General features: G+C 37.0%; 2 protein-coding genes across 3 annotated transcripts in view; both read right to left on the bottom strand.

Annotated features, from left to right (window-relative positions):
• LOC108398488 (KRAB domain-containing protein 4-like) overlaps positions 1-24,393 on the bottom strand; it is a 50,581-nt gene that overhangs the window by 14,250 nt on the left and 11,938 nt on the right. The window contains exons 5-6 of one of the 2 annotated variants that reach the window (XM_073226022.1): positions 12,970-13,200; positions 11,920-11,999 (exon numbers count right to left, since the gene is read on the bottom strand). In XM_073226022.1, the coding sequence (XP_073082123.1) occupies positions 13,127-13,200 (74 nt within the window). In that variant the 3' untranslated portion in view covers positions 11,920-11,999; positions 12,970-13,126. The remainder of the gene's footprint in view (positions 1-11,919; positions 12,000-12,969; positions 13,201-24,393) is intronic. The other variant, XM_073226026.1, reaches the window with a different exon arrangement.
• ZFP37 (ZFP37 zinc finger protein) overlaps positions 2,445-24,393 on the bottom strand; it is a 56,942-nt gene continuing 34,993 nt past the window's right edge. The window contains 2 exon segments of the mRNA XM_073226033.1: positions 2,445-2,692; positions 2,694-3,685. Coding sequence (XP_073082134.1) covers positions 2,639-2,692; positions 2,694-3,685 — 1,046 coding nt within the window. The 3' untranslated portion in view covers positions 2,445-2,638.

Genomic DNA, 24,393 nt, shown 5'->3' with positions numbered 1-24,393 from the left:
TCCTACCTCACACCATGTACAAAAAGGTTAACTCCAAATGGATCATATACCTAAAATTAAAAGCTAAGACTACAAAATTCTTAGAAGAAAATACATAAATCTTCATGGCCTCAGGTTACACTGAAAAGGACAAACAATACATCAAAATTAAAACCTTCTGTGTTTCAAAGAATATCAAGAAGTGAAGACAACCCACAGAAAGGAAATACTTGCAAATTATATATATATGGGTCTTGTATCCAGAATATGTAAGTAATTCTTACAACTAAACAATGACAACCTAAGCGAAAGTGGAACAAAGGATCTGAACAGACATTTCTCCAAAGAAAATATACATTTATGAAAATATACCTTTTGTATGTTCATGAAAATATACATATTCATATTATCTTTCACAGAAACACAAGTATTGAGGAGGATGTGCAAAAAAGAACCCTCACATGTTGCTGGTGGGCTTGTAAAATGCTACAGTTGTTTTAGAAGATGGTTTGGCATTTCCTCAAAAAGTGAGTTAATATAGAAATTGACTCAGCAATTTCACTCCCATGTATGTACTCAACTGAAAATATGTCCACACAAAGATTTGCACATGCACGTTCATAGGAGCAGTATTTGTAATAACCAAAGTGTAGAAACATCCAAATGTCCACCAATTGATGAATGGATAACAAAATGTGGTACATATAAAGTAAAATGGAATTTTATTAAGCCACAAAGAGAAATGAAGTACTGATACTTGGTATAATATGGAAGAACCTTGGAAGCATAAAGTGAAGGAAGCCAGCCACAAAAGGCCACATATTCTTGTGCTTTCATTGATAAGAGAAAGCCAGAGTAGGCAAATAAGCAGGAAGTAGATGGGTGGTCACCAGGGGCTGGAGGGAGAAGGGCAGTGGGGAGTCAGTGTCACTGGGCATGGGGTTTCTGTTTAAGGTGTTGAAACTGTTCTGTAAGTAGTGGTGATGGTCACACAAGTCTGAATATACTCATAACCACTAAACTATACTTCAAAAATGAATTGTTTAGCATGAGAATTATCTCAATAAAGCTGTTATTTTTTTAAAATTCCACTGAGATTTTTATTTAGAAATTCTGAAACTATTTTTCCAATCATGCCCCTTCATTTATTATAATATTCTATGTTCTTTAAAAAAAAGGTTTATCCTATAATCATTCTTTATGCCTGATATTTTTAGATTTTTTGGTCAATATTGTGACTCACCTTTTTCTATTACATTTTCTATTTAAGGAAGCTTTATACTTGTGCATAGTTGTTAAGATTATATATCTCCACCTTAGTACTTCTACTGGTTGGATTTTCTAGTTACCAAACAGCATCTCAAATTATGTCAGTTTTTTTCTCTTCCTTTCAAGTATTGCTAGCTCATTTCTTCTCATTGTATTATCTGGGACTTTCAGGAAAATGTTAATAATGGTAACATCAAAGACCACTTGTCTCATTACTGTTTCTGGTAGGGAGGTTTCTAGTTATTCACAGTGTGAATATTCAATAGGCTTCTGGTAAATATCCTTTATCAGTTAGGGAAGTTTCCTTCTATTCCTAACTCAAGAAAACACTTGATACTTTGCCAAATGCTTTAACAGCATCCATTAAGATATATTCCCTATTGATGTACAGTTCTACTTTTGAAGAAGTCTGGAAGTTCTATGATAAATCTCAGTATTGATTTTACTAAATTGCTAGATTTGACTTAATGAATGATCCAGAAATTTTAACTTCCCTTTTATCTATAATTATATTCCTTTCTTAACCCTAGATGTTGTGTTTTCTTCTTTTTGCCCATTGGCCTATGCTAGAATTTGCCTATTGGCTTATTGAATGTATATTTTGTAACTATTTTATTAATGTGTGCTTTTCTTTTTATTAATGTATTTCTTTTATTTTCTTTGGGTTTATATCATTATTCTGTTTCCTATCTTCTTGAATACTGAATTTATGTTCTGGTTTTATCATTTTCTAATAATTATATTTTTTGTTTGGATTCTTTAACAAAAATTACTTAGAAAAATTATTAAATTTCTAAAAAATTTTGTGGTGATATTATCAGTTGTTCATTTCTTTTATTTCATTGTGATAAAATAAACAGGGAGGATTTTAATATTTCCCTCAGGGAGACTTTGTTGAGATTATCTTTGTAGCCATATAGTCCATTAAAAAAATATTCCATGAATACTAGAATCTAGTGCATATTATCTGTATGGGAGACAGTATTCTTATCTATGGCTATTAATCAAACATCAATTTTTAAAAATTCAAGCCCTCTTTAAAGGTGTTTTAACACTGAAAAATAACAGAATTACTAAAAAGATTAAAATTACATATAAACAATTTTTGCCATCCTAAAACTTTTGTCTACCTGGAAAGGCTTTTATTATAAACAAATATATACATTTATATAAATTATCTTTAATTTCTAAATGTCTTTAAAGAACAAACTTCAGTTTTGGTGATGAACAGTTCTTACTTTCATCTTACTGATAACAATTTTTTTTAGATTAATTACAAGAACAGTGTTTCTTCTCAGTACAAACATTATGGTATTGAGTATATAAGAATTTTGTATAAAGTTTTTTTTTTGCAAAACAATCCTAGGGTTTCTTACCAAGTGTAAATGACCTACAGCTGCAGGTTTTTCACACATTCATTACTCTCATAGGGTTTCATTTCTGAAATGAGTCCTCTGATGTCAGATTAAAGATGTACTATGACAGAAAACATCACCACATTTATTACAGTGATAAGGTTTCTCCCCTGTATGTGTTTGCTTATGTTTAGTAAGGGCTGAGCTTAAACTGAAGGTTTTCCCACACTCATTACATTGGTAGGGTCTCTCTCCTGTGTGAGTTCTCAGGTGTCGAATTAGTGATGTCTTATAGCAAAACAGTTTTTGACATTCATTACATTGATAGGGTTTCTCACCAGAATGAGTTTTTAGATGTTCAGTAAGGTGTGTACTGTGGCTGAAGTTTTTTCCACATTCCTTACAAACATAAGGTTTCTCTTCAGTATGAGTTCTCTGGTGTTCAGTAAGATGTGCACTCCGATTGAAGGCCTTTCCACATTCATTACACTCATAGGGTTTCTCTCCAGTATGAATTCTCTGATGCTGAATGAAAGCAGGGGTATGACTGAAGGCTTTTCCACATTCATTACATTCATAGGGTTTTTCTCCTGTGTGAGTTCTCTGATGTCGGATTAGTGATGTGCTGTGACAAAAAACTTCCCAACATTCCTTACACTGGTAGGATTTCTCTCCAGAATGAATTCCCTGATGTTCAATAAGATGTGTGCTCCAGCTGAAGGTTTTACCACATTCAATACATGCATATGGTTTCTTTCCAGTATGAATTCTGTGATGTTGAGTAAGGGCTGAAATATGGCTGAAAGCCTTCCCACATTCATTACAAGGATAGGGTTTTTCTCCAGTATGAATTCTCTCATTATTTCTAAGGGATGATCTGTGACTAAAGGCTTTTTCACATTCATTACACTCATAAGGATTTTCCCCAGTGTGGATTCTTTGATGTTGAATAAGATTCATGCTCTGACTAAAGGCTTTTCCACATTCATTACATTCATAAGGTTTCTCCCCAGTATGTATTCTTTGATGTTGAATAAGATTAGTGTTCAGGCTGAAGGATTTACCACATAGTTTACATTCATGTTTCTCTTGCATAGATATTTTCTGAGATTCCATTAGTACTAAAATATGGCTTTACATTTAAGTGGTTTCCAGAACAACTCAGGCCTGAAGTACAAATGCATCCTTTCTCATATCTAATAAATTATTTTTCATTTATGAGTTGCCTTTTTAAAAAGATCAAATGAAGCAGAATAATACCTTAAGCTCCTATCATTTGTGTCATAATTATGAGGTCTTTATCTTCTAGACATTTTCAGTTTGTTTAAAAAGTTTGAGTTTAGACTAAATATTTTCCCATTATTATTATATTCATGGTCTCCCTTTTTAATTATTTCCTTGTAATTTAATTTTACTAGTGTTTCTCAAACTTGTTATCAAAGTCCAAATTTTCTAATGTGAAATTTTAGGAGCCATCAACTGAAAAATTTTCTAATATCATGCCATGATACTATTTGCTTTTCAGAAGCTTTCTGCTTTGGAGTTGATACTCTGACTTTGGATAAAGCATCCAGAATTAAGCAGAAGACAGTAACTCTTCCCTCTGGAATATAAAAGAGGAAAACAAAACTTGCTCATGAGCTACAGAAAAAATATATATAATAAAAATAAAAGCAAACCAGTGCTATGATAAAACAAAAGATTATACAGTATAGGTTCTGAGTAATATGTAAGTTTAAAGAAGGAAAGGATTAATAGAGGTAATATGGTGAAAGAAATGGCAGCATTAAACAAAATGCACAATATTATCAATCAAAGGTAAAGATACAGAAAAGTACATGACATGACAAAAAGTCAACACAAATTCAAATGTATGTCTTTGGAAAGCTGAAGTAAAAAGTAAGAAAGGAAAAGTGAAATGAGCTTGGATAATAAGAACTCTGACAATTAAACACAGAAATCCGATGTCATGTAGTAGGAGATGGGAACACTGGAATTTTCTGTCATAGTAATAACATGATTAATATGTAATGCTCGCTCTAGATGAAGATGCTTTTTAATTTCATCTACAATGGATAAAGAGAGAATAAGGCTATCAAATTCAGCAAGTACATATAATGTAAGTGATATGGGCCTGGGCTGGGATAACACTAGTAATAATTTAATCCAGTAGTAAATCTAAAACATAAAAAGGCAGGAACAACAACAAAATACTGACCCTGATTATGGGAAATTTTTACAAAATGAAATTCATAAAGATACAGTGGTTTCTAGCCAAGAAGTCTTGAACGAATACTGGTACTAATGATAGAAATATTAAAGATGGAAACCTAGTGATTTCAGGTTTCACCATGTTGAGTTTAAAATGATTTAAAGTAAAGTGGACATTCAGGTGGAGATAGACTCTATAAGCAAAGGAAATTATGGGGACAGAATACAAATGGGATATTAGGATGAAAAAATATATCAGGGAATTAATGACATGGAAGGACTATTTGAGGATATCAGAACGCACAGATTCTTTGAGATAAGAAATAGATAAGTAGAAAATAAACCTTTAGAGTACATACGCTTGTGTTAGGAAAGAAGTGAAGCTAATGAAATAGCATTTGGGAAGAGATTAGAACAGAAAACAATCTAGTGGTGTCCCAGAAGCAAAGACAAAATAACAATGCAGCAGAAAGTTTGAAAACAGAAAGGACTAAGAACAGGTTACTCTCAAGAAAAAATTCAGGATTCAGGTGCCTCTTCAAAATAATTTTAGTAGAAAAATAGAAGAATGTAACTTCAAAGATTAAAACAAAATAGGAATTGAGGCTGTTAGTTACAAGTATGAAAGTCTGGTAATGAAAGAAGAGTAATTTTATAGGTAGATAAAAATTATTAGGCAGGGTATTCTTTCAAGAGCAAGAGAAGCTTTTAAATGTCTGAAATAAGAACTGGGGACAATTGAATCATGAAATAATCATTAAATCAAGGTCCTAAAACAAATGGAAAACAATGGAATCTGCGGTACAGATGGAGAGATTAATTAACAATGGAAGAAGAACGTCTCTTTCTCTGAGATCACAGTTATGTGAGGAGATGGATAAAGATATGCAGAAGTTAAGTTGATGCTGGTTCCACTAGATAAACTCAGTGTTCTACACAACGGGGCTCTGCACAGTGGACACTAACCAACATTGCCAATCTACCTTCTAGTACCAATAGTGTTACTACCACCACCACAGTGGATAGATGGGCTATTATTTACAGGAATTTCTAGCTACTAAGTTGTTACTTAGCTACATGATTCTTTCTTGGCTAAGTATTTCATGACATTTCTCCATTTTGTTCTCTGTTATCAGTTAATATGGTTCTTCCAATTTAGTAGATAATATCTGATTTAAAATGCTTGATACCCTATTTCTGGTGAAGGATATAGGCTTGGGTGTTTATGGTGATTTCAGAATTGTGTCCTAAGTCACCTTCAGGAACTCTATGTAGGAATACTGATATGGCTAAGGTAACATAATAAAGTTATCTATTTACAACGTTTTAAAGAAAAGAGGTATCACCTGGTTGCAGTAAAAGAAATATCTTGTGTCTCTGCACAAAATTTTAAATCTGTGGTCCCTAAACCCAAAGCCCAGCAGAGAAATATTTATAAATCCCATAATCCCATAAGTTTTGACATTTGAGGAAAAAGTCACTGCAATCTATAGTAATTAAAAAGCTACAGTGACCCAATGAGACAAGCTCCTACAGTTATTATCACACCCCTGTACAGATAGTGTCTGCTAATGGTCTGGCTCTTTTAATTCCTACAAGGTAAAGTCCACTGGCACATCCTCCAGTGCCTGTGTTCCTAAAACATCAAATACCTATTCACTAAGGGTTCACTTATGCAACCATTTATGAAAAAAAGTAAAGCTACACACTGAAACTAACAAAGCGGAGGGCTAGGAAGTTGCTCAGAAAGGATTCACAGTTCTAAAGTAGCTAACACTACACTATTTGGTGCCCTCTATGTACCTGTTGAGAGCATGGAGTAGATGGAGCATAGACAAGAGAGCACAGGACAATACTGATGTTACCCTAAAAAGATACTGAAAATAAGAAGTATCCATTATCTACCTACAGATAGATATATAGATAAATAGATATAAATGTACAGTTGTCTCTTAAATAGCACAAAGTCAGCAGCACAGACCCCCATGCAGTAGAAAATCTGCATGTAACTTTTGACTCCCCAGAAACTTAATTACTTAATGGCCTACTGTTGACCAGAAGCCTTACTGGTAATATAAACAGTTGATTAACATATATTTTGTATATGTATTACACACTGTATTCCTACAATAAAGTAAGCCAGAGAAAAGAAAATGTTTTTTGAAACTGTTGTAAATCTCCAAAAAAATTTCCAATATATTTACTGAAAAAAAATCTGCATGCAACGGGATCCATGCAATTCAAATCCATGCTTCAAGGGTCACCTCTATATATAGATATGAAATATAATCTTAACTCAAGAAATAACAGGAAGGATAGAGATATCATAAATAGGTAATGCATAAATGGTCTTGGTTATAATCTAATGATGGTAGCAATACATATAAAGAAAATGGATCAAAAGTAAAGTGATAGTAAAAGAACACAAAAAAAGAGAAGTTAGAGATGCAAACATGGTAGGTCCTTCCTATTTCATACATAATCTGTGAGAAAAGAGACTGGCACCAAGTGCTAGCTACACCTGTTTATCATAATAAGCAGGTAGAAATCTATCATGGAGCTAGAACTCATAAAATAGCATTATCTAAGGGTACTACACCTTTGTATCATACTCTTAACTCCACTTGGTATAATTCTTGCTTGCCAACTAAAATTAGGATTCGAATTTGGTTTCCTTTTTTTTCTTGCCAGGACTTGAAGATCTGAATTCCTTGGCATTTCTAGAACTCAGTATAAAATAAATCCATTTTCTATTTAATTCATCAGTCCCTTGTAGACTTTCACGACTGAATCTATCTCTGCACTAATTTCAACTTTTTGAATCTACAAATATGAGGTTCAGACACCAGGTGATGGGGAGTTCATCAAGTTAAGTGCCTCAGAAGGAGATTCCTTGGATATCAAACAGCCAATCCGCTTACCCAGAAAAGTCTGACATCACTCTCTACCATATTTCACACTGCAACACAACCTCCCCTGTGTTACCACCATAGGTAACAGAAAAGATGTAACATATATAGGACTTGACATTAAAGGTTAAATCCTCTGTTTGGAAAGACATTTTATGGAGACTTGGAATAAGTCTGAAAACAAAACAGGCAAAGGAAAGCTCTAGAGGAGTGATATGTTGATACTGAGGATATACAGTTACTTTTCACCCAGGAGAACTAACTTCTTATCAGTTCTGGCTGAGAATCCATGCTTAAAAACTCATGAAGGCCATTCAAGAAAGGCAAAGAAACCAGATTAGATGTGGCATTTATAAGTGGCCCAAGTAACAAAACTGGGGACTGAAGAGGCCTCAGACACATGACCAGACTCTTCCCAAGGCATATGCATGAATTTTTAAGCTGTATGGGCTGGGAGTCTGAAGAACTAAGCTGAAAACCTTTGAATAGCAGAAGTAAATCTCCCACAGGATTTCATGGCTGAGGAGATAGACCTGCCACAATCTCAACTGAATGTCCGGGAGGGCAATATCCTGGAGAGAGGCCACCAAAGGGTAAAATTAATCTTAAATCAAAACTGCAACCTGGAACTCACCCAGCTTAGCTGAGGTAATCACTTTAAAAAGAAAGAAAGAAAAAAAAAAGGCTTCCTGGTGAAAGATGCCATCAACTTGAACCTCTATGGTCCATTCATCATGATAACAAGCACATAATCAAAACAGCAGACAAAGTATCATTACCACTGATGATTATCAAGGGAAAACAAGATACAAGGATAGACAAAAATAGAAGGATGAAAAATTGTAGTAGCACTTTGGAATCAACCAAAAGTAATCAAATACACATGATGAACAGAACACTTAAGAGTTCAATTGTGTGGTATGACAACAGAGTAGTCTCAAAGACAGATATGTAAAAATACCCAAACTGAAGAACAGAGGTAAAAAAAAAACAATGAAACAATAATTCAAAAAAGGATAGAAAATGTCACAGCCAAGAGAAGCCTCAGGAGACAGACACAATGACTAAATGTCACATGGTGTCTTGGATAAGAGCTTGGAATAGAAAAAAGACAAGATAAAAACTATGTTAATTTGAGTAAAGTACAGACTTTAGTTAATAATATATGAATCTTGGTTCATTAATTATGACAAATATACCACACAAATGTAAGATGTTGACAGAGAAAACTGGCTGCGGGATATACAGGAACTCTGTATAATCTTGTAATTTTTCAGTAAATCTAAAACTATTCTAAAATTTTTTAAAAATCCTATTGCATTTCAGTTAATCTATTTACCTTGAATATTTTCCTACAATTTCTATGTTTGTTTTGATCATTGTGTAATTCTACTTTGTTTTACTTCCTGATGGATGCAGTTTAGTTTTTTCATGTACTTTTCATATAAGCTTATCTTTTTTAAAAAAAGGATGACTGTATAAGAGTCATAAAATGTAAATTTAAAGGACACTTACTCAAAAGGTCTAAGAGACATATAACTGGTGTCTCAAAACAAGAGAAATAGGAATGATGCAATATTTGAAGGAATGAGGATGGAAGATTTTCCCAACTGATAACTCACAGATTCCAGAAGTCCCAAAGCACAAGTGAGTTAAATACAAAGAAAAGCACACCCAAGAAAATCATAGTCAAACTTCTGAAAAATCAGAGACAAAGAGAATCACCTTAAAAGCAGTCAAAGAAACAGGCACAGTAACTTCAAAACAGCAACACTCTGCCGCTTCCTGAGCAACTGAAGGAATCAACTGAAAATCTATGTTTCTGGATGAAAAGACTCAATATTTTAAGATTCTAGTGCTTTCCTGTTGTAAGCTGAAGTGTTTTCCCTACTCCCCAAAATATGTTGAAGTCTTAATACCCAATACCTCAGAATGTGACCTTATTTGGAAAAAGAGTCATTGTAGATATAATTAGTTAAGATGAGGTCATACTGGAGAAGCACAGGACCCATTTAATATGACTGGTGTCCTTATAAGAAAGTGGTCATGTGAAGACACAGAGACACACAGGGAGGACACCCTGTGACATGAATGCAGAAATCAAAGTTATGCAGCTGTAAGAAAGGAATGCCAAAAACTGCCAGCAAACCACCACAAGCTAGGAAAATATTTCCATACAGGTTTCAAAGGCAGCATGGTCCCGCTGACACCTGGATTTTGGATCCAGAACTATGAAGCAATATATTTCTGTTGTTTTAAGTCACCCAATTTGTGGTACTTTGTTAGTGCAGCCTTAAGAAACTAATATGCCAATATCACCTATAGAACATATATTTTTGAGAAAGAAAAAAATGAGGATGAGGGGGGATTTGTTCATCCTGGGTATCAAAACATACAGCGCTTTTCATTAAAATAGGGTAGTACTGATGAAAGGGTAGACAGAAAAAATAATAGAACAGAATCTAGAAATAGGCCCATTCTCTTATAGGGATTTAATACATACAATAAATGTGGCATTTCAAATATTTGGGAAAGGATGGAAATTGTTTGTTTTTTTTTTAAGGATGGATATTTAATAAATGGTCTTGGGACAACTGGCTTGTCCATAGGGAAAATATAAACTTGCCAACACCACTTTATAAAAATAAACTATAGGTAAATTAAACATTAAAAATAAAACTGTAACAATATCAGAAAAATACTAGAAGAATATTTTTATAATCTTACAGTGAGAAAGTCCTTTTAAAAATATAAAACCTGGAAATTATATAGGAAAAGACTCTCACATTTGACTACACAAACAAACAAGGCAATCAATAATATTAAAAGAGAAAAGTCATACTGGGAATAAATACTTTTGCAACTATTAAAAGGATCACAAAATATATTTTATAGTTCTACAAGTCAATTAGAAAAATATATAATGCAATACAAATATGAGCAGAGGATGTGAACAGGAAATCTACAGAATAAACACAAATGGTCAGTAAGTATATAAAAAATTTTCATACTCACTTTTATAATGGAAATGCAAATTTAAATGAGATATCATTTTTTAAACATCAGATTGGCAAAAATGTTAAAAACAGATAATACCCAGTACTACTCAAATATGTGAAGAAATGGCTGCTCTGATATACTGTTCGGGTCGACTTAAACTGAAATAGCCTTTTTAGGGGGAGAGGTTCTTTTTTGGAGAGGGCACTTAGGTATATGCATTAAGGCTACATGACAATCATACTGGGTTCATGACAATAATTTATCTTTGTTTGAATCATATATTTTAATACAGTTTAATTCCTCTATTACTACATGGCCCCATCATCTGGATCTCTTACCTCTCTCTTATCAGTCTCTACTATGCTGTCACTCACTCCTCTGTCCACAGTGGCCTCCTGATGCTGCCCACATAGGCCAAGCACATCTGTACCTCAGGGTCTTTGCATTTGCTATTCCCTCCTCCTGGAACTACCTCAGCCCCAGATATCTGCAAAGCTCATCCCCTCTTCAAATCTCTACTTAATGTCACACTAACAGTGAAGCCTTCCCTGACCCCCTACATGAAATAACAGCTGTCTTGGGCCCTTCCCAACCCTATTACTCTGTGTGGTTTCCCCTACTAGTCACTCACTATCTGACACTCTGTGTATTTACTTGTTTATTGTCTGAGTACCCATCCTAGACAGTCAGTTTCATGTAGGCAGGAACTTTGTTTTGTTCACTATGGTATCCCCAGTGCCTAAAACATTACCTGGCACAAAGCAGGCTCTCAATACTTATTCAAAGAATGAAAGAAAATCCTTCCTCCCTCTGGGCACAGAGATGATATTTCAGGGGGAAAAAAAAGCCAAGTTGCATGACTCATCTGCATGTTTTATGTGTACAAAAATTTGCCAAATCAACTCAAGACAGTATAGTATCTGGAGTTAAGTGTGAGATGAGAGAGTCTCCTGTTTCCTCAGTCTCAGTTCTCACATGCCTCTCCTAAGTGAGCATCTTGTCATGCTAAGAGGTATTTTAATGTTTAAAGAACATATATGAGTACATTTACACATATGTTGCTGCATATTTGTACATATAAATTATAAGCAAGTAAGAGGATTTCAAGGGATATTTAACTATATCCAAGCTTCATGTGGTAATTTTAGAAATTAAACCCAGCTTAAGGTATAAATACCTTGAAAAGTTTTGCTCACCAAAGACAATATAGTCAGGGGCAGTGGTCAGGTCCTCAATGCCATCTTGTGTGGTCAAATAGAGACCTGAGGAGGCAGAGCTGAAAAAGAGAAGGAGTCTTGAGAAGTCAGGACTGTCTTTATGGAAACCCTGTCTGACTACCTGCATGTAACCTACACCCTCCCTAACAATAAGGCCACAATGAGGCTAGGAATAGGTTCCTTCCCTGCAGAGCACTACAGGAAAGGCCACTGACCCTGCTGACTGGGGCTCTGACCCTGTTTCTATGGTCACTGCAGTGTCCTGGGGCACAGCTCCAATCAGGCAATCCAGACACAGGGAACTCCAAAGCTCTGGCCCTCCCAAGATGGCCACACAGCAGTATCAGCCCCCTCCTTGCTTATTAAAAATGATAAATGACACTTGTAAAGTACTTTTAAGCTGTTCAAAGCACATTCACTCAAAGAACAATAACTGACTGCTCTTCATAGCCAAGAGAAAGTAGGTAATCAATTACGCAGCCCTTTACAGAAGATAATTCAGAAAGTTACCGACAAAACATGACACCACCTCTACAGGAGGTGCATTTCAGAGGAAAAAGGAAAGAACTGAATGTCAAGAAAACTAAATTCTAGGGCCACTAAGGTCCTAGATCAGTTTTCCTGCAATTCCCTGCCAAGGTCTGGAGTGGCCGCCCCTCCCCTTTGAGAATCTGACCCCAACACAGTGAAAGGTCCCACAGCCCCAAGCTCTGTCTTCGTGACCTCCCCCATCCAAATTCAGAAGCGAGAGCCCAAACCCCTGATCCTTAAGGGCTACGATGCACAGCTAGGGCTCTGCCTCTCCCTAACGCAGAGCCAGTTCTAGGCCTCAAAACCTGGAGAGGAGTCCTGGTCATCACTCCGCACTGTTTGCAAAACACCAACCCACACCTTCTAATCCCCGCCTTTCTTACCCCCACGCCCCCGGCCCCGGCACCAAACCCGGCCAATGCACTCTCTCAGGCGCCTCCCGCCACGCCTCGCCCCCTTGTTGTGGGAAGTCCTGAGAAGAACTCCCTCCCCAGCTACCTCCAGGGTACAAGTGTCGGGGAAAGAAAAAGCTCACCATCTCCACGGACACATAAAGAGCACGGTCAGGCTCTTTCGTCCCCAAAGGCAGGAAGTGCGCTTGCGCCCGCGTCCGCTGGAACTACACGTCCCAGCATGCTCTGCAAAGGCGGACCCTCTAGCAGCGTCTCCAATGGGCGCCAGGGTTGCCTTTCCATCTCGTGTGAGATGAAAAGTACGGTGCTTTCTTTCCTTAAAAGATAAAAAGGAAGGGATAAAGAAAGCTTTTCTTTCGCCACAGACAAATGTGAATCCAAAGGGATGCAGAGTTCTCGTTAACAAAATTTCCCCTCTTACACAAAAGTAACGCCTATTCATTATACTAATGATTTATAAATCGCTTTTTCGTAAACAGCAAGGAAAAGGACAAAAACAGAAATCCAAACTGGATGGAATTCCGTAACAATCACTATTAACGCCGTGATGTACACATAGCATTCTAAAAATAAGTCTGACAGCCCCATTTTGTTAGAAATAAGTGTTGGGGTGTGCGAAAGACAGAATGATGCGTTCCAACCGAGAATGAGGTCATACTTTGGGGTTGTAAAGTACAATAAATGAATGAAAAGGGGATGTACATAGCTAACATTTTTCTATATAAAGAATATACATGGAGTGTAGAGAGTAGAGATAAGGAAAAGGAACAAAATTAAAATCAGATAAAAGCCTACTCTAAGATACTGTAATTCCGGGCGGAAAATCCCTGAGTAAAGTACCTTTGGAACCGAAATCAGTCAAAGGGAGAAATAAAGTGGAAGAAAACCGTTTATTTCTTACAAGCAGTCATCTCTCACCACCCGGCTGCAGAAGATGAGCTCCCACCCAACCTCTCCAGTCCAGACAAACCCTCGCTCCTCCAGTCCAAGCCCTCGCTTGCCCTTATAATTACCTATCATATGGAGATGGACTACTTTTCTCCACTCTTTGGAAACACCTATCGATATGGAGATGCACTAAAGCCAGGTGAGGCATCTGGAAATATTGCTGTTTTACCCACAGATACACTCTATTATATATTTAAATATATAGGCTATTCCTATGTATATATATGGTTTATATAATTGCATGTGCCTCAGTATATACTTAACATTAAAAATACAGCAATGAAAAATAATTAAAAGTGCCTTTAAAATTTAACTTCCTGTTAAGTATTCTTCATATCTTTAAGTATTATTCTACATTAATATTTTAATGTAGTATTGCTTCTATCAAACTGAGTCTAAAATATCTGAATAGTGCCATATTATTTCCAATTTTCTCCACTCTAAGCACATGTGAAATTGAAACAGGGAAGTGACAGGGGGCAGCCCCTGTCCAGTTAGAGTATGATACAGGTCCATGGAAAAGGACAAAACCTTGCTAAGTCTTCAGGAATGTAAAGGAAAATAGGATGCTTGTGGTTGAAATAATGTATAGGGAAATTCCACCCAAAACCCAGAGATATGGAACAGTTTGCTGATATGGAACACTTAGACATACAAGTTTAAAATAAAAGTGACCTTTAATGTGATAAGTGAAAACATAGCTAACATTCTGGAGTAACCTATAGACAACAGCTTATCTCCCTCACCGATCCAACAGGCATAAAAACCCTAGGCCTGAGCCAATGAGCAGCAGCCTTGCCTCTCACGGCGTGCACTGGGAGTTCTGTACTTTCCTTTCTCTGACTAAAAACCTTTTCTCCTACTTGCCTGTCTTGAGCATTTGCGAAGTTCTTTCTTTGACTCTGCAAACAAGAACTCTGGTATCAAAATAAATATGCTGGTGGGATTAAAAATGGCAGCGTGACAGTAGAGACAGACAGAGGCTTCCTCCTAAAACTGGACACAATTAGAAAATATAATTGGTGCAACTAATCCTGAGAAAGCAACAGGAAAGAGGACAGCGCCAGACTGCACACACCTGGAGAAAAGAGCAGACCTCAGCGAAGGGGGTACCATACCAGAGCTGTGGCTCCGTGGGACCTGAGCCCCTCCCCCACCCCAGCTCACCGGTGGGAGGAAGACAAACGGAGCAGGGAGGGAGTGGAAGGCTTGGGACTGCTGAACACCTAGCTCCGGAGATCCGCTCTGGGAGCACAAACCTACATTTCATGGTACTTTCATGAGACTCGCAAGACTATCGGGTTGGAAAGTTAATACAGGCAGAGTTTCTGGGGAGACTGGGATTCCAGCCGCTTCTGGAAAGCAGGGATCCATATCCGGCTGCTCTGGGACAAAAACTTATACCTGTGTGCCCAGCCCACTGGCTCAGGCAGTGGAGACAGGCCCATCAGCAGGGAGGCGGGGAACAGCTCTTTCCTCCTCTCAGGCACCAGTACCGCTTCCCTGCGACCCCCGACATTGCTTCAGGGGCTGAGAAGCACCAGAGACTATAGCTTCTGTATACTAGAGGGCGCCATATACAAACATGAAATGCCAAAGGAACCTTGTCCAGAGTAAAATTATTAATACAACTCCCGAGAAAGGTTTAAATGATATAGAGCTCATAATTCTTCCTGAAAGGGAGTTCAAAATAAAAATCATCAACATTCTAATGGAGGTATGGAAAGACATCCAAGATATCAGGAATGAATTCAGGTCGGAGATCCAATCGTTGAAGAGCACAATGGAGAGAATTAAAAGCAGGTTGGATACAGTGGAGGAGACAATAAATGAAATAGAAACTAGAGAGGAGGAATACAAAGAAGCTGAGGCATAGAGAGAAAAAAGGATCTCTAAGAATGAAAGAATATTGAGAAACTGTGTGACCAATCCAACCTGAACAATATTTGCATTATAAGGATACCAGAAGAAGAAGAGAGAGAGAAAGGGATAGAACGTGTCTTTGAGGAGGTAGTTGCTGAAAACTTCCCCAATCTGGGTAAGGAGATAGTCTTTCAGGCCATGGAGATCCACAGATCTCCCAATACAAGGGACCCAAGGAAGACAACACCAAGACACATAGTAATTAAAATGGGAAAGATCAAGGATAAGGACAGACTGCTAAAAGCAGCCAGAGAGAGAAATAAGATGACATACAAAGGAAAGCCCATCAGGGTAACATCACACTTCTCAGAAGAAACCTTACAAGCCAGAATGGAGTGGCATGATATATTTAATGCCATGAAGCAGAAGAGCCTGGATCTAAGATTACTTTATCTGGCAAGATTATCATTTAAATTTGAAGGAGGAATTAAACAATTCCAGATAAGCAAAAGCTGAGAGAATTTACCTCCCACAAATCATCTCTACAGTCTATTTTGGAGGGACTGCTATAGATGGAAGTGTTCCTAAGGTTGAATAGCTGTCACCAGAGGTAATAAAACCACAGTAAATAAAGTAGAACAGCTAATTATGAAGCAAATGCAAAATTAAATTAACTATCCTCAAAGTCAATCAAAGGATAGACAAATGTACAGAATTTGATACCTAATATATAAAGAATTAAGGAGGAAGAAAAAGGAGGAGAAATAGAAAAGAACCTTTAGATTGTGTTTGTAACAGCATACTAAGTGAGTTAAGTTAGACTCTTAGATAGTAAGGAAAGTAACCAGAAACTTTGGCAACCACGAATCTAAAGCCTGAAATGGCAATAACTACATACCTATCAATAATCACCCTAAACATATAGGACTGAATGCACCAATCAAAAGACATAGAGTCAGAGGGAGCCAAGATGGCGGCATGAGTAGAGCAGCAGAAATCTCCTAACAAAACCACATTTATCTATGAAAATATAACAAAGACAACTCTTCCTAAAATAGAGACCAGAGGACACAGGACAACATTCAGACCACATACACACCTGCGAGAACCCAGTGCCTCGCGAATGGGGTAAGATACAAGCCCCGGCCTGGCGGGACCCGAGAACCCCTCCCCCCAGCTCCCGGCGGGTGGAGAGGAGTCAGCAAGGAGGGCTAGGGAGCCCAGGACTGCTGAACACCCAGCCCCAGGATTCTGGACCAGAGCGCAGACACACTGCATGCACGGGGTCCTGGATACTAGGGAAACAGGGCGGCAGGACCGGTGAGCGGGTGCCTGAGGCAGATGCTGGAGAACAAAGAAACGGAGCGGCTTTTTTTTTTTTCCAGTGCTTTTTGGAAGCCTTAAAGGGACAGGGACCCCAATACTAGGGAAACAGGGCAGTAAGACCGGTGAGCGGGTGCCTGAGAACAGCGCCTGAGGACAAAGAAAATTGCAGGTTTTTCCTTTTTTTTTTTTTTTAAGTTATTTATTTAATTTTTTTTTCTTTTCTTGTTGCTGTTGTTTCAGTTTGGAGAGTGCTTTTTGGAAGTCTTAAAGGGGCAGTACAGGATACTTAGCCCAGAGGCAGGGAATCTGGGGATCTCTGGGCACTCTAACCCGCTGGGCAGCAGGGAGCACAGAGGCCCCTTACGGAGATAACTAGCCTCCTGGCCACTCCCCCTCCAACAGGGCTCCACCATTTTGGAGGAGCAGCCTGAGCCAGGCCACACCCACAGCAACAGCGAGATAAAATCCATAGCAACCGGGCAGGAAGCAGAAACCCTATCTGCGCACAGCTGCCAAGCACAAGCCACTAGAGGTCACTATTCTCCCAGGAGAGGAAGGCCACAAACCAAAAAGAAGGAAAGCTCTTCCAGCTGACACTCATACCAGCTCTGCAAACTATCTCTAGCACCATGAAAAGACAAAACTACAGGCAGACAAAGATCAGAGACAACACCTGAGGAGACAGACCTAACCAGTCTTCCTGAAAAAGAAATCAAAATAAAAATCATGAACATGCTGATGGAGATGCAGAGAAAAATGCAAGAGCAATGGGATGAAGTCCAGAGGGAGATCACAGATGTCAGGAAGGAGATCACAGAAGTGAAACAAACCCTGGAAGGATTTATAAGCAGAATGGATAAGATGCAAGAGGCCATTGAAGGAATAGAAACCAGAGAACAGGAACATATAGAAGCTGACATAGAGAGAGATAAAAGGATCTCCAGGAATGAAACAATATTAAGAGAACTATGTGACCAATCCAAAAGGAATAATATCCGTATTATAGGGGTACCAGAAGAAGAAGAGAGAGGAAAAGGGATGGAAAGTATCTTGGAAGAAATAATTGCTGAAAACTTCCCCAAACTGGGGGAGGAAATAATCAAACAGACCATGGAAATACACAGAACCCCCAACAGAAAGGATCCAAGGAGGACAACACCAAGACACATAATAATTAAAATGGCAAGGATCAAGGACAAAGAAAGAGTTTTAAAGGCAGCTAGAGAGAAAAGGGTCACCTATAAAGGAAAACCCATCAGGCTAACATCAGACTTCTCGACAGAAACCCTACAGGCCAGAAGAGAATGGCATGATATATTTAATGCAATGAAACAGAAGGGCCTTGAACCAAGGATACTGTATCCAGCACAATTATCATTTAAATATGATGGCAGGATTAAACAATTCCCAGACAAGCAAAAGTTGAGGGAATTTGCTTCCCACAGACCACCTCTACAGGGCATCTTACAGGGACTGCTCTAGATGGGAGCACTTCTAAAAAGAGCACAGAACAAAACACATAACATATGAAGAATGGAGGAGGAGGAATAAGATGGGAGAGAAGAAAAGAATCTCCAGACAGTGTATATAACAGCTCAATAAGCGAGCTAAGTTAGGCAGGAAGATACTAAAGAGGCTAACCTTGAACCTTTGGTAACCACGAATCTAAAGACTGCAATGGCAATAAGTACATATCTCTCAATAGTCACCCTAAATGTAAATGGACTTAATGCACCAATCAAAAGACACAGAGTAATAGAATGGATAAAAAAGCAAGACCCATCTATATGCTGCTTACAAGAAACTCACCTCAAACCCAAAGACATGCACAGACTAAAAGTCAAGGGATGGAAAAACATATTTGAGGCATATTTCAGGCAAACAACAGTGAGAAGAAAGCAGGGGACCACATTGCAGTAGTAATATCAGACAAAATAGACTTCAAAACTTATTAAGAGAAAAAGAGAATCAACACAAATCAACAGAATCAAAGAAAGTAACAAGAGATAAAGAAGGACACTACATAATGATAAAGGGCTCAGTCCAACAAGAGGATATAACCATTCTAAATATATATGCACCCAACACAGGAGCACCAGCATATGTGAAACAAATACTAACAGAACTAAAGAGGGAAACAGACAACTAATATCTGAATTCAGAAAAAGTTGCAGGACACAAAATTAATGCACAGAAATCTGTTGCTTTCCTATATACTAACAATGAACAAGCAGAAAATCAGGAAAACAATTCCATTCACAATTGCATCAAAAAGAATAAAATACCAAGGAATAAACCTAACCAAGGAAGTGAAAGACCTATACCTTGAAAACTACAAGACATTCGTTAGAGAAATTAAAGGGGACACTAACAAATGGAAACTCATCCAATGCTCTTAGCTAGGGAGAATTAATATAATCAAAATGGCCATCCTGCCTAAAGCAATCTACAGATTCAATGCAATCCCTATCAAAATACCCACAGCATTATTCAACAAACTGGAGCAAATAGTTCTAAGATTCATATGGAAACACCAAAGATCCCGAATAGCCAAAGCAATCCTGAGGAGGAAAAATAAAGTGGGGGAGAGATCTCGCTTCCCAACTTCAAGCTCTACTACAAAGCCCCAGTAATCAAGACAATTTGGTACTACCACAAGAAAAGAGTCACAGACCAATGGAACAGAATAGAGACTCCAAACATTAACCCAAACATATTTCGATAAAGGGGCCATGGACATACAATGGGGAAATGACAGCCTCTTCGACAGCCAGTGTTGGCAAAACTGGATGGCTACATGGAAGAAAATGAAACTAGATCATTGTGGAACCCCACACACAAAAGTAAATTCAAAATGGATCAAAGACCTGAATGTAAGTCACGAAACCATAAAAATCTTAGAAAAAAAACATAGGCAAAAATCTCTTGGACATAAACATGAGTGACTTCTTCATGAACATATCTCCCTCGACAATGGAAACAAAAGCAAAAATGAACAAGTGGGACTATATCAAGCTGAAAAGCTTCTGTACAGCAAAGGACACCATCAATAGAATAAAAAGGCATCCTACATTATGGGAGAATATATTCATAAATGACAGATCTGATAAAGGGTTGACATCCAAAATATATAAAGAGCTCATGCACCTCAACAAACAAAAAGCAAATGATCCAATTAAAAAATGGGCAGATCTTGTCTAGCTTGGATTAATACTTAGTCCATAGGCACACACCTGATCATCTACATTTGCCCTCCTACAGCACTAAACTATGTTTTCTACCTTTATCTTGCATCTACCTACCACTTCAGCATTTTATTTAAAAAATAATAATAATAATAATAAAGGGAGAAATGTGGGATCAACATATAAATCAAGTATAAAAAATCAAACGAATATTCATATTTGACCTGATTGTTTATAGTTCATAATGCGTGATCAAAACCGAAAGTTTCTGTGATGAATGCCCTTGTACTGTTCACCATGTAAGAATTTATTCACTATGTAAGAATTCGTTCACCATGTAAGAACTTGTTCGTTATGCTTCAGAAGATTGGAGACTGACGAGAATTAGGCTTGAGATGGATTAATGATTGTGCATTGAGCATTGACCCCCCTATACAGAATTTTATTGTTGTTAACAACCATTTGATCAATAAATATGAGAGATGCCCTCTAAAAAATAAAAAATAAAAATAAATAAATAAATTAAATAAATAAAAAATGGGCAGAGGAGCTGAATAGACAGTTCTTAGAGACTATCTAAAGAAGAAATTCAGATGGCCAACAGACACATGAAAAGATGCTCCACATCACTAGTCATCAGAGAAATGCAAATTAAAACCACAATGAGATTTCACCTCACACCAGTAAGGATTGCCACCATCCAAAAGGCAGACAACAACACATGTTGGCAAGGTTGTGGAGAAAGGGGAACCCTCCTATACTGCTGGTGGGAATGTTAGGTAGTTCAACCATTGTGGAAAGCAGTATGGAGGTTCCTCAAAAAGCTCAAAATAGACTTACCATTTGACCCAGGGATTCCACTTCTAGGAATTTACCCTAAGAATGCAGCAGCCCAGTTTGAAAAAGACAGATGCACCCCTATGTTTATCGCTGCAGTATTTACAATAGCTAAGATATGGAAGCAACCTAATTGTCCATCAGTAGATGAATGGATAAAGAAGATGTGGTACATATACACAATGGAATATTATTCAGCCATAAGAAGAAAACAAATCCTACCATTTGCAAGAACATGGATGGAGCTAGAGGGTATTATGCTCAGTAAAATAAGCCAGGTGGAGAAAGGCAAGTACCAAATGATTTCACTCATATGTGGAGTATAAGAAGGAAAAAACTGAAGGAACAAAACAGCAGCAGAATCACAGAGCCCAAGAATGGACTAACAGTTACCAAACGGAGAAGGTCTGGGGAGGATGGGTAGGAAGGGAGGGGTATGGAGGGGAGAAAGGGGGCATTATGATTAGCATGTATAATGGGGGGGCACAGGAAGAGCTGTGCAACACAGAGAAGACAAGCTGTGAGTCTACAGCATCTTACTATGCTGATGGACAGTGACTGTAATGGGGTTTGTCAGGGGTACTTAGTGATGGGGGGAGTCTAGTAAACATAATGTTCCTCATGTAACTGTAGACTAATGATATCAAAATAAAAATTAATTAATTTAAAAAAAGAGTGAGGTTTTGGTAAGCTCTGCAGGGGTCTTCTCTAAGGTATGTTAAAGGACTAGAGAGGCAGGAGAGACTTTATCACAAAGGGCATTGAAGGAGTCGTATCAGGAACAGACACCGACTCTGCCAGCTGTCATTTAGGGCATCCCTCAGGGGAGTGTCTAGTGTCAGTTCAAGACCCCTGCAGGCCACTTAGCCACAGAAAAGAGATGCTAAGTCAGCAGTATTATGGAGTAATTTAGCTAAACTCTCAAACCTGTCACAAACCAGAGGAAAGAAAGATCCATGGTAACTGATATGTGATATCCTGTATTGGATTCTGGAACAGGAAAAGGATAGTGAAATTCAAATAAAGGCTGGATTATGATCAATATTAATGTACATATGTTGGTTTTTTAGATTTTGCAAATGTACTGTAGTAATATAAATTGTGAACATTAGGGAAAACCAGGTGAGGGGCATATAGGAACTCTTATCATGTTTGCAAATTTTGTTAATCTAAAATTGTTCCCAAGTTTATTAAAAAATCAATTGACAATGTATGTGTGCATATATTTCTGGACTCTTTTTTTTCTCTATTCTTTTGATCTAGGTCTATTCTTGGCCAATAGTACACTGTCTTTGCATTTATGCCAATACCTACACTGACCAGAATCAGAGTGTAAGTCTTCCAGTTTTGTTCATTTTCCAAATTACTATAGTTCTTCTAGGTCTTTGATTTCCATATGTTTAGAATCAGATCTTCAATTTTTTTTTAAAAAAGCCTCTTGTGCATTTTAAGTGGGATTAAAGAGGTCAATGCAATGACAAATGACATATTAACATTATTGAATATTCCAATCCCCAAGTGATCAGTTCTCTCCATCTATTTCAAAGTTTCTCTTGACAGTATTTTGAAGTTTCTATTGCCTATCTTTGCTTAATTTATTCCTAAGAATGTTACTGCTTATAATGTTTATATACATGGATTGTTAGATTTTATTTTTCAATATTTTCAATACAATTTTTTTGTACATTGGCCTTTTATCCTGGGACCTTGCAAAAATCACTTATAAGATTTAGTTAATCTTTGTAGATTCCTTAGGATTTTATATGTATCAGATCATGTTGATTGTGAACAAAAAATGTTTTAATTCTTCCTTCCCAATTTGTATCCATTTCACTTTTTTTTTCTTCTCTTACTCCACTGGTCAGGACTACTATTTGTTGAATAAAAGTAAGAACATATTTTTGCTTTCTTTCTGATCTTACATAGAAGGTGGCAACCATAAAACTATTGGAGGTAGACAAGTTACCATCTGTTGTTCATTTATTGAGAGTTTTCATCACAAATGGACATTGAGTTCTGTTAAATAATTTTTCTGCATATGGAGATAATCAGATGTTTTTCCCTTCATTCTTCAGTATGGTGAATTACATGGATTGATAACAGATATTTAAGTAAAAACTTACATTTCTGAAATAAACATCAATTAATGAAGACATATTTCACTTTTTAAGTATTGTTGGATTCAATCTACCAATTTTTAAAGAATTTTTACATCCATAGCTATCAAGGATATTGGCTTATAATTTACTTTACTTATGTCTTCATCTGATTTTGGTTTCAGGTAATACTGATCCAATACAATGCATTGGTAAATGTGCATTCTTCTTTACTTTCTGAAAGGTTTTGTACCATTAGAATTGTTTTTTTCCCTTAAATACTTGGTAGAATGCACCAGTGAAGTCATCTAGACCTGCAGTTTTTTCAGAGATTTAAATTACAAATTGTTTCTTCAGTTGTTATAGCTATTGAGTATTGTATTTTATCCAGTTTTGGTAATATGTATTTCAAAGAAATCATTTTGTCTTTATTTGAAATAAAGTGAATAACTTCCTGTTTATTGACACTAGGATAGTGATTTCATATTCATTCCTATTTGTAATTTTTGTCTTCTCTTTTTCTTGATCAATCTATCCAGAGATTTATCAATTATATTGATCATGTCAATGAACCACCTTTTGTTTTCATTGACTTTTCTCTATTTATATATGTTCCAGTTCATGGATCAAATATTTTCTGTAAAGGGTCAGATGGTACATATATCGGGTTTGTGGGCCACATGTGGTCTCTGTTGCATAGTTTTTGTGGTTTTTTTTTATGTTAAAAATGAATCTTAAGGGCTGTATGGATAGATGCTACTAGCCAGATTCGGCCTAAAGTCTGACCTCTGATCTAGCTCACTGATTTGTGCTCCTACATTTGTTACTTATATCCTCCTACTTATTTTGGGTTCCATTAGCTCGTATCTTTTATCCTCATAATGTGTAAGGTTCGATAATTGATTTTAGATGTTCTTTTCTAATAAAACATTTAAAGCTATAAATTTTACTGTAAGTGCTGTTGCTCTGATGGCATCACCAATACTTTGATATACTGTTTTCATTTCAGTATCATCTGTTTCCTAAATTCCTCTTGTGACTCACTTCCACTTTGGCCAGTACATACACATTTACATAATACTATTTTGATATTATACCTTAAGAATGTCTGAAATAGGGTAGTAGATTCAACTATGTTCAAATATGATAAAAACTTGAAGTGAAATAAACATAATACCTAAGCATTTAAGTGACCATCAGCATATAAAACTTTAAATAAATATTAGCATCTCATGGCAGGCATGATGAACATTT

This window comes from Manis javanica, chromosome 2, assembly GCF_040802235.1.
Source record: "Manis javanica isolate MJ-LG chromosome 2, MJ_LKY, whole genome shotgun sequence".
NCBI classification, from domain to species: domain Eukaryota; kingdom Metazoa; phylum Chordata; class Mammalia; order Pholidota; family Manidae; genus Manis; species Manis javanica.
This window is presented reverse-complemented; position numbering and strand designations above follow the sequence as displayed.